The sequence below is a fragment of the Microtus ochrogaster genome, chromosome 1 (assembly GCF_000317375.1).
Source record: "Microtus ochrogaster isolate Prairie Vole_2 chromosome 1, MicOch1.0, whole genome shotgun sequence".
NCBI lineage: Eukaryota > Metazoa > Chordata > Mammalia > Rodentia > Cricetidae > Microtus > Microtus ochrogaster.
Window position 1 is genome coordinate 93,625,574 of NC_022009.1, and position 10,766 is coordinate 93,636,339.

Consider the following 10,766-nt stretch of genomic DNA (forward strand, 5'->3'; position numbering starts at 1 on the left):
ATACTACCACCCTGCCTACTACCCTCTAGGCGTATACTACCACCCTGCCTACTACCCTCTAGGCGTATACTACCACCCTGCCTACTACCCTCTAGCTTCTGACAATGGCTAATTGATTCTGATAAGTTTGGAACTTTGAACTTACTGATTTTTTAAATTTATTTATTTCGATTTTTGTGTTTGTGAGTGTCTTGCCTACATGTATGTATAGCACTACATGCTTGCCTAGTGTCCAGGGAAGCCAAAAAGGGGGCATTAATTCCTTGGCTTTGAAGTTACAGTTAGATATGCACATAAATTTTGTATGTATGGTTGTAATTGGTATGGTATGTATGTGGATTCTGGGAAATGAACCAAGGTCCTCTGCAAGAACAAGTGCTCTTAACCACTGAACCACCTCTCCAGCCCCTAAACTTTTTATATTTAAAAGACAGTTCTGTGAAAATAATACTGGCTCCATGCTACATTAAACACTTTATTTACACCTACAGTTGGTGGTGTTCTGCATTTCATTTGAAATCAAAGGTTACATAGAAAATACAATTTTTAAAAATCAACTGCAATTAAAGCAATATGCATTTCTGTGTTGAGAAGTCACTGAGTATATGCGATTCCATCTTGATCCTCTTTGTTCTTTGCTTCCCTTGTCATCCTGTCTTGCCTTTGTTTGGCTCCCCATTGTCTTCAGGGTCCTTGTTCCCCACCCTACCTTCTGTTTGCCTTTTGCTCATTGGTTAGCATTTCACACTTGATTACACATTCTCACCTTTATACCTTCTGGCTCACAGCTGCACCCAACTACATCGCTGTTCTAGACTGCGAAAGTGAAGCAGCTGTTGGATTTTATGGTTCTGCTATGGTTGAGTACTTTTCCCTCTTAAATATTATGTGCCAGAGTGTTCTTAAAAAACAATTTATTGATTTTTCTGTTTCCCTAGGTGAGCATCCTTGATTCAGAGGAGGTGTGTGTGGAACTTCTAAAAGAGTGTACATCTGAAGGACACGTGAAAGAAGTTCTTCAGATCTCTAGTGATGGGACTAAGGTAGTGTACTGATTTTATTCACTTGCAATTTTAGGTGTGGCATTAAACATTTGGCACTGAGGTCTTTTTACAATATGGTATTTAATCTGTATCTTTGGAATTCACAAACTGAAAAATAAAAATAACTGTAACTAGTAATAAAATTAAAATTTTAGATTAGAATACTTTATTACTTTTAGAAACTATTTTAATGTTTTTCTAAATTAATGCTTAACAGAACTTTATGTATTTTTTGGTAACAAAGGATAATACTTAATAGCATACAATTAGAAGTTTTATTTATTTTTTAATCAGATCACTGTTTATTACCCAAATGATGGACGAGGCTTTCCTCTTGCTGATAGACCACCTTTGCCTACTGACAACATCAGTAGGTACAGCTTTGACAGTTTGCCGGGTATGTACATTTTCAGGACATGGATTGAGATAATAGATTTATATGCACATAAATTTTGTATGTATGGTTGTAAATTGTAACTACGTTGGCTTCAGTCTGACTGCTGGTCATGTTCTTGTACTTTGTGTCTGGGACGATTTGGTGTACCTTAACCACTCATTGTCTGCTGTTCGTTTGTTATACTGCCACAAACCCCGTAAGTGAAAACTAGCTCTGCAGCATTAGTAACATCAGAACTGTTGTTTAGTTATTTGCTCTATCTGGAGTCATCAAAAATTACAGCTTGAAGTATCTAGTTTTGAGAGAGAGAGAGAGAGAGAGAGAGAGAGAGAGAGAGATTATATATACATAATGGTATATGGTAACCATTATATATGGTAACTGGCTACCTCCTGCATAAGTTCCTAGAAGCTGTGATTTGGAGGACTAACTACTAAATAAATACATCTTGTTTTCAAAAACAAGAAAGCTGTCTAACCTTACCAGAAATCTGAATGCAGATATAACTGTATGTTTAGTCAATTCTTTGTTCTGTAATATTATGTGTCTTTTTCTTCTTCAGAAAAATACTGGCGAAAATATCAGTATGCTTCTAGATTTATTCAGCTCGTGAGATCTAAAACTCCCAAAATCACTTATTTTACAAGATATGCTAAATGTATTTTGATGGAGAATTCTCCTGGTGCTGATTTCGAGGTTTGGTTTTATGACGGTGAGTATAATACATGTGATCCAGATTTATGGTTGTACATCCAGCAGTTCATCTGTAATGTATGAGATATAGTCCTCTTGGCTGCTTAGCTTGCATCAGTTCATAACATAAACTGCATGAAAAGCATATACCATATCTTCCTTGAAACCCAAATGGATGGGTTTAACAGTCTCTGAGCATTCTCTGTCTCTCTCCATGAAGGGTTCCGATGTACACATCCCAGCACATGATTCCAGCTATCCCTGCTATTTTGTATGAGTGCTATGCCTTTGTGCATTCAGGTCAGACACATGCTAAAGAGAGAAAATGGTGCCTTACCTTTGTTGGATACTTGGAGTGCCATTTTACAAATGATCAATAAATGATGTGAATAACTTTTCTGACCACCATTATGTACTAGTATAGTAATTCAGTATAGGAACAGTAAAAGAACTGAAAATGAATGGTTTTCTGCTTAATTTTCAGGAGCCAAAATACACAAAACAGAAGATTTAATTCATGTGATTGAAAAAACTGGCAAATCTTACACTTTAAAATGTGAAAGTGAAATTACCAGCTTGAAAGAGGAAATGAAAATATATATGGACCATGCTAATGAGGTATGTGCTTGTTTTTCATCCAACTAACAATCACATGTTAAAGCCGTGAACTACTGACGAGGCAATCTTCTCTGTAATAGGGTCATCGTGTCTGCTTGGCACTAGAATCTGTAATCTCAGAAGAGGAAAAGAGAAGCGGGAGCTCTTCGTTCTTCCCAATAATTGTAGGAAGGTAAAAGCTTAAAATTCCTAACTATGGCTAAAATGTTTAAGATGCAATTGGGACATTTCATTATAAATGATGTTTAGAGTTGCAGCATAGTGACACACTCCATAATCCTGGCACTTAAGAAGTAGAGGCTGGAAGAATTGGAGGCCACTGTACCTCAAAACAGCTACAAAGGCCAGTGAGATGGCTCACTGGGTAAAGTGCTTGAAATGCAAGCTCCCTGGAACCCATATAAAACTGAAGGCAAGGATTTACTCCAGTGGTCATTCTTTAACCTCCAGACATACACACTCTGGAGCATATATGTGCCTATATTCCCATACAATTTACACAGACATTCATAGTAAATAAAATTGAAATTTAAAAATTTAACTAGCCAGGTGTGGTGACATACACCTTTAATTTTGGCACCGGAGTGGATCTCTGAGTTCAAGGCCAGCCTGCTCTACATAATGGGACCCTGTGTCGAACACATACACATAAGCTAAATAAATGTTTAGTTCTCTGTATATTGAAAAGCTTTAAGTAACTATAGCAGTACCTTTCTCTTTCCTTCAGAAAACCTGGTAATACTAGTTCACCTAAAGCCTTATCACCACCTCCTGTGGACCCAAGCTACTCAAAGGGAGAGCAAGCATTACCCAGCAGATTGAACATAAACAGTGCGACATTTCCCACACAGGCACCAGTACTCAACCCTTCTGTAAGTAAACATGTATCACATGCAGCCCTTATATAAAGTGAAGGTGTGGCTTGTGGGTACAGCTCAGTTGTAGAATATATGCTTAACATGTGTCCATAGGTTAGATCCCAGCACACCCAGAAAAATACATCATCACCTACTGACTGGGCATCACTGAGCTATTTTGCAATATGCCTGCTTGAATTAGCCAAAGGTCCTTGCATGTGCTATCAGCTGCTTTATGGCTCACGTTCACAAATGAGTAATTAGCCAGACAGTAGTGGCGCACGCCTTTAATCCCAGCACTCGGGAGGCAGAGGCAGGCGGATCTCTGTGAGTTCGAGGCCAGCCTGGTCTACAAGAGCTAGTTCCAGGACAGGAACCAAAAGCTATGGAAAAACCCTGTCTCGAAAAATCCAAAAAAAAAAAAAAAAAATGAGTAATTAGATTTCCCCAGTGAACTGCCATACCAGTAAAGACCATACAAATGTACACGCTCCTCCTCTCCCTTACTGTTTGTAGACTGCTATAGCTGAAGGACTCGGCCACACAGCCACCTCCACAGGAGCAAGTTTCTCTTCTTCCAGTCTTCCTAAATCAGCGCAGCTTTTGAAATCTGTTTTTGTGAAAAATGTTGGTTGGGCTACACAGGTAAGATGTTTCTGAGAAAGATGATTTCCTCACTGTAGACCTCTTGACTTTTTCATTGATTAGATTATTACCCAATAATATAAATTATTTTAACAACTTCTCTTCTCCAGGAATTTTTAAGTATATTTTTTTATTGGATATATTCCTAAAAGTTTGGCTTTTTTTTTTTTTTTGGTTTTTCGAGACAGGGTTTCTCTGTGGCTTTGGAGCCTGTCCTGGAACTAGCTCTGTAGACCAGGCTGGTCTCGAACTCACAGAGAGTTTGGCTTTTTAAAATTGGTATATATCAGAAGCTTCTGATATTGATATCAGGTTGCCTGCAGTGTAAATGATGTCATGATAAGGGTTGTGCAGAGTAGTGAATGTCTAGGATATTTGAAATTGCAGAAATGAAATCAACATTGAATTGAAATTTGCAAAACTATGTCAGTGTATATTACATTGTATATGTTATCAGAAGGTTTGAAGTTTGGAAATTTTGGAGTATGGCATATGTATTTTTACTTAACAATTAAGTAAAAATTGACTCTAGTACTTCATGGGGTTTGTTGACATTTGTTGAGTACCACCTACTGTGTGGTCCAGTGTTTCTCACATTGTCTAGTTTGTTCCCTAAAGTAATCTGGTAAAACTTACGCTAGTTTGCCTTTTAAAGACAGTAAAATTACAGTTTTTTTATAATGATGGATTGATAAGCATAGTCCTGCAGTGTGTGTAACTGTAGTCTGATGTGAATACAGGGCTATTTTGGTCAGGTGGCCATACTGTTTTCACCTATACCACAGGCCTTTCCATTTGTAGTAGAAAACTTTCAGTAGCTAAGAGATAAAATAGGGGAGCTTTTGTCATTCAGTCCTATCTTGGGAAAATGGCTATATGGAAAAACAACTGCATAAATAACCCAGTGGCTATTTGTGAGAAACCAAATTTATTGAGTCATTTTAATACTGTGGTGCCTTAGCCACTAGAAGAATGATTTGAAGAGAAAAAAGGAAAATAGTATTTTCAGTGCTTAAAATAATTAGAAACTCTAATTTGCAGTTATTGGAGACAGTTGTTTTATACGCTGTGTTGGGTCTGGGTGTATTCGCACATGCCTAGAATCCTGGTATTTAGGAAGTAGAAGCAAGAGTGAACTCAATGCCATTCTGGGCTATGTAGTGAGTGAGACCCTGCCTTAAAAATGAACTGTGGGGGCTGGAGAGGTGGCTCAGTGGTTAAGAGTACTGACTGCTCTTCCAGAGGACCCGGGTTCAATTCCTAGAACCCACATGGCAGCTCACAACTGTCTGAAGATCCAATTGCAGGGGATCTGACAACTTCAAACCAATAAACAATAAAAAATATTAAAAAAAATTAACTGTGGAGCTAGAGAGACGGACCCATGATCAAGAGCACTTGCTGAATAAAGTTTTATTCTACATGGCAGCTCACATCTGACTGTAACTCCAGTTCTAGGGGATCTGATGCCCTCTTCTGACCTCTTTCAGGTTCTGTGAGCAAGCTGCATGGACACATAACATGAAGGAAAAACACCCATAGGCATGAAAATAAAATAACTAAGTATGATGTGTGCCTTTAATCCTAGAACTCTTAAGGCAGAAGCAGGTAGATCTCTATGAGTTCACAGCCAGCTAGTGCTAATACTGAGACTATTTCAAAAGGGGTGTGGTCGGGTGGGATGGGGGAATCTAAAACACTGAATGAATAAAACAAAACTTTATAGAACACATTTTAAGCTAGCCCTTAAAAACTGCAACTTGTGCCGGGCGGTGGTGGCGCACGCCTTTAATCCCAGCACTCGGGAGGTAGAGGCAGGCAGATCTCTCTATACCAGCCTGGTCTACAGAGTGAGTTCCAGGACAGCCAGAGCTATAGAGAAAAACCCTGTCTCAAAACCACCACCAACCCTACCCCACCCCTGCCAAAACAAACAAACAAAAAAGTTGTGTCTTCTATATAGTTATTTTCTATGTCTTCCATAGAGTCATTTTCTATGTCTTCTTGCTTTTCTAGCTAACTAGCGGAGCTGTGTGGGTTCAGTTTAATGATGGGTCACAGCTAGTGGTCCAAGCAGGAGTATCTTCCATCAGTTACACATCACCAGATGGTCAGACAACTAGGTAAGTTTTTACAGCGCTGGGTGGGATTCAGTGCTTGCTCATTTTCCTTTTTCTATACTTTGAAATAAGTGGCTTGATAAGCTTAGTGTTTCGGCAGTTTTTATTTACACTATTCATAATCAACTCAAGTGGTAGGATTTCTTTGAATTTCATTGACTAACCCTATTCAATGTATATATAGATTATTTACTTAAAAGAACATGGAGGGGCCAGGTGTGGTAGTGCATACCTTTAATTCTAGCACCTAGGCGACAGAGCTTAAAACCAGCCACATCTACATAAAGACTTCCAGGCTAACCAGATGCTACACAGTGAGACTCTGTTTCAAAAACCAAACACAAAGGACATGGAAGGCTGGAGAGATGGCTCAGTTGCTAAAGTACTTGCTTTGCAAGCAGGACTTTAATTCAGAGCCCCAGCCACCCATGAAAAAGGTAAGGCGGGCTGGAGAGATGGCTCAGAGGTTAAGGGCACTGGCTGCGCTTCCAGAGGTCCTGAGTTCAATTCCCAGCAACCACATGGTGACTCACAACCATCTGTACTGAGATCTGGCGCCCTCCTCTGGCGTGCGGGCATACATCGAGGCAGAATGTTGTATACATAATAAATAAATAAATCTTTAAAAAAGAAAAGAAAAAAAAGAAAAAGGTAAGGCAGTATGCACCCTGGGGACAAGCTGATTCTTGGCTCACAGGCCACCCAATCTAGTCAAATAGGTAAGCCTCAGTTTCTGTGAGAAACCTTGTCTCAAAGTGATTGAGATAGACATCTAACATTGACCTCAGGCTGGATATGGTGGCGGTGCACAGACCAACAATCAGCAGGAGTTAGAGACCATCCTTGGCTACATAGCAACCAACCTGGGTTATATGAGACCCATTTCAAAGAAGCCTAAATTAACTAAATAAACTTGGTTGTTTTTTCCAAATGAAAGTTATATCACAGGCTGGAAAGGAGACTCAGCAGTTAAGAGCACTGCCTGTTCTTCCAGAGGTCCTGAGTTCAATTCCCAGAAACCTCTTCTGGCCTGCAGGCATATATGCGGGCAATCTTTTTTTAAAAAAAAAAAAAAAGTTATATCCCAACTTTTGAAAGCGTTTTAAGACTTGTTGTTGTTTATGGTAGGTATTGAACCTTGGGCCTTGTGAATGCTTTGCAAGCCCTGTAACTGAACTGTACCACCCAATACTAACAATCATTTTTGAAGGCAAGCCACTAGTCCTCACAATATATAAGTGCTATCTCTGAATATTCAACTAATCACAGATCAAAAATATTTATTTAAAAAAGTACTCTGCTTGTACTGAGTATATACACCTATGAAACAAAACAAGTGTTCTGTTTTTGAAAGAAACAAATTGCATACACTTCAGTTGATTTTTGGTTTTTTTTTTTTTGTTTGTTTTTGTTTTTGTTTTTCGAGACAGGGTTTCTCTGTGGTTTTGGAGCCTGTCCTGGAACTATCTCTGTAGACCAGGCTGGTCTCGAACTCACAGAGATCCACCTGCCTCTGCCTCCCGAGTGCTGGGATTAAAGGCGTGCGCCACCATCGCCCGGCTTCAGTTGATTTTTGGAATTCTAGTAAGTGTATTTAAGTGTATTGTTTTCTTACCTCTTGTCTTTAAATGAGAGAAATGTGCTTTTGAGTATTCCCTTAAGGTCTACGGATTGAAGTTGTTTGTTTTTCTGCTTCATTTAGGTATGGAGAAAATGAAAAATTGCCAGAATACATCAAACAGAAATTACAGTGTCTTTCGTCCATCCTTCTTATGTTTTCTAGTCCAACTCCTAGTGTTCACTAACTAAAGTCCTTTCAGATGTCTGTATTTAATAAACGACTTTGTTTGGCTTTCAGTTAAAGTGAGTTTTTTTTAGTTTACTATGACTTCAGAAAGCCTTTCTATTAAACAATTATAATCTGTATCATAAAAAATATGCTAAGAAAACAAAATAGAATAAAAATTTCATTGCCAAATACAGTGGTGATGAAATAAACTAGGACATCTGATTTTTCTCCAAGTACATAATCCCTCACTCAGACTTTGTGTGCTCATGTTTGTACTGCACTAAACTTTGTGTGCTGTGTTTTTGTTGTTTCTGTACTAGTAAGGCAGTGAGAATCATGGACAAAACAGCCTGTAGTTTTGAAGATGTAAATAATGTATATATAAGCAGTATATAACCATGTATATTTTATATTTATTTTTGTAGCGCTTGTGTGTGATTAAATATTTCTGCAAATACATTTTATAAAATAAACACATTGGTAAGTTTGGTTAAATACTTGTTTTAAAATAGGTTGATCATTCTTAAATTTTGTTTGCTGTTTAAGAATCCCCCCCCCCCATATTTATTTTTTGAGACTGGGCTTTTATTGGTTTAACCCACTGATTGTCTTTTCTATCTTCTCTTACTCCCACCTTCCCTCTGCTGGGCATTCCTTCATAGCCCCAGGAGAGATGAGGTTACTGGGCAGACAAGACATGGGACCTGAAGGAGATTTGGGGTGATAGAGTGGCTGCTAGGCAGTCAGAGAAAACGTCTGTCTGCGCAGAGGGAGGCTATCTATTAACCTGCACAGGCCCCTCTGGAAAGTCAACAGAGAAGAACTTGGCTAGCAGCTCCTACTGTGCCCTTTATAGGCACCTTGTGTTAAGTTCTATTTCACCCACAGTGGTCAGAAGGGGTCAGATACCCTGGGTCAGAGTTACAGGCAGTTGTGAGCCACTATGTTGGTTCCAAGTCCACCATAAGAGTAAGCATACTAATCCTCTGGACCAGATTAAAATGTGAAGTCTTAATCCTGTAAATTAGGTGTTGGGCATCGTTACTGAGGTGTATCATTTCCCTTATATTGAGATTTGATCTACTATGGTCATTTGTAAATGTATTCATAATTACTGTTCATATTTTCTTTGTAATTAGAAGCTTGGATTTAATGAGGAATCCATATTGAACTAATAGGACTTAGCAGTCGCTATACTCCAGCCACTTTGGACTGGGTGTGAGTTCTAAGAAGCCTTCCAAAATACCTTACCTCTAGGATGTTTGTAAGTCCTGCCTTCTACCTAAAGTGCATTTCTTCCACCCTTCCCCACTCCAGTCATTCTCTTACACCAGGTTGCAAGTCCTTACTTTCCTAGAGGAATTTCTTCAGGGCGGGCTCCTTCTGGTCTGTCCTCATCTTTCATCACCATTGCACAGCCAACCATAAGCATCTGTACCAGCTAATTAGTGTCCAAGGTTCCCGGGGGAACGGAAGCCTAGCAGTTACTGCTCAGATTTCAACAAGTACATGGGAATGGGCATGTGTTTAGGGGTTCTTAATGTGTTCTGAAATTTGACAGATGATACATTATCTTTACAGTCTTTATTTGAAATGAACACTCACAATGTAAGACAGTTATAAATAAATCTTCAGTAGTAAATGGTAGTCAGCATTTTCTTGTTAGTATTAAACAGATACAAATAGTTTATCATCATTAAATTAAAAATTACAAGTTTATTTTACTTTAATACAAGGAATGAGCTTGAAGAGCTTACTTTATAGAGAAGCATAATGGCTAGAGATGCCTTATGAAGTGACAGTCCATTCAAAATAAGGAAATGGTGCTTTGCTAGGTTTTCAGTACCTTCTTTACTATACACTAGTAACATTTTCATACCTTACAGTCTCTCTCTGTGCTGATTTCCCCTCCTAGCCCTTTTCCTAAACCTGTCACTTCCCTCACTTCTTTGGTGGCGAGGTGTATTAGTCTAATCTCCCAAGAAACTATGCCTCAGTAAAAAGAAAGTGCAGTCGCTTTTGCAAGGTTATAATTACCTGAATTACAGTATTATAATTCTAGGGCTGGGAAACTTCTGTTATGTTCTTGCTGAGAACATGGTATGCTGATATAAAAGCTTCATTCTGTTAAATTTATTTCCCCAAATATTTCTACAAATCTGACTCAATAATACGAGTAATTGAACACAAGTAACTGGTAGTGTAACTTCTGGGCAATTTTCCTATTCTGAAAAGTGCAGCAGTCAAGAGGTAGCCTCTGAAGACATTTAGGTAAGAACTATGTCTATCCATTTGAATGTATCAGGGAAGCAGGTAGGATCTTATCTTCAGCACTACAATTGCTGTGAGAAATTACTGTGTGTTACCCAGGAACTTGGAAAGAACTCTTGTTCTGGGGGTGGGGGAGGGAGGGTTACTACTTTTGTCTCTGCATAGCACACAGAGGTGGAGTTTAAGATCAGAAGTGACCCAAAAGACTAAAGTCCAGGGCCTGACAACAGAAACTGAGGAAGCAGGCCGGGCGGTGGTGGCGCACGCCTTTAATCCCAGCACTCGGGAGGCAGAGGCAGGCGGATCTCTGTGAGTTCGAGACCAGCCTGGTCT

The 10,766-nt window shown here is 39.0% G+C and overlaps 1 protein-coding gene across 1 annotated transcript in view; it reads left to right on the top strand.

Moving 5' to 3' along the window:
- Positions 1 to 8,631, top strand: part of Plk4 (polo like kinase 4) — a 16,849-nt gene extending 8,218 nt beyond the window's left edge. The window contains exons 8-16 of the mRNA XM_005343929.2: positions 939 to 1,043; positions 1,338 to 1,440; positions 2,003 to 2,152; positions 2,618 to 2,751; positions 2,832 to 2,923; positions 3,479 to 3,623; positions 4,125 to 4,253; positions 6,270 to 6,376; positions 8,076 to 8,631. Coding sequence (XP_005343986.1) covers positions 939 to 1,043; positions 1,338 to 1,440; positions 2,003 to 2,152; positions 2,618 to 2,751; positions 2,832 to 2,923; positions 3,479 to 3,623; positions 4,125 to 4,253; positions 6,270 to 6,376; positions 8,076 to 8,178 — 1,068 coding nt within the window. The 3' untranslated portion in view covers positions 8,179 to 8,631. The remainder of the gene's footprint in view (positions 1 to 938; positions 1,044 to 1,337; positions 1,441 to 2,002; positions 2,153 to 2,617; positions 2,752 to 2,831; positions 2,924 to 3,478; positions 3,624 to 4,124; positions 4,254 to 6,269; positions 6,377 to 8,075) is intronic.
- The last annotated feature ends 2,135 nt before the right edge of the window (positions 8,632 to 10,766 follow it).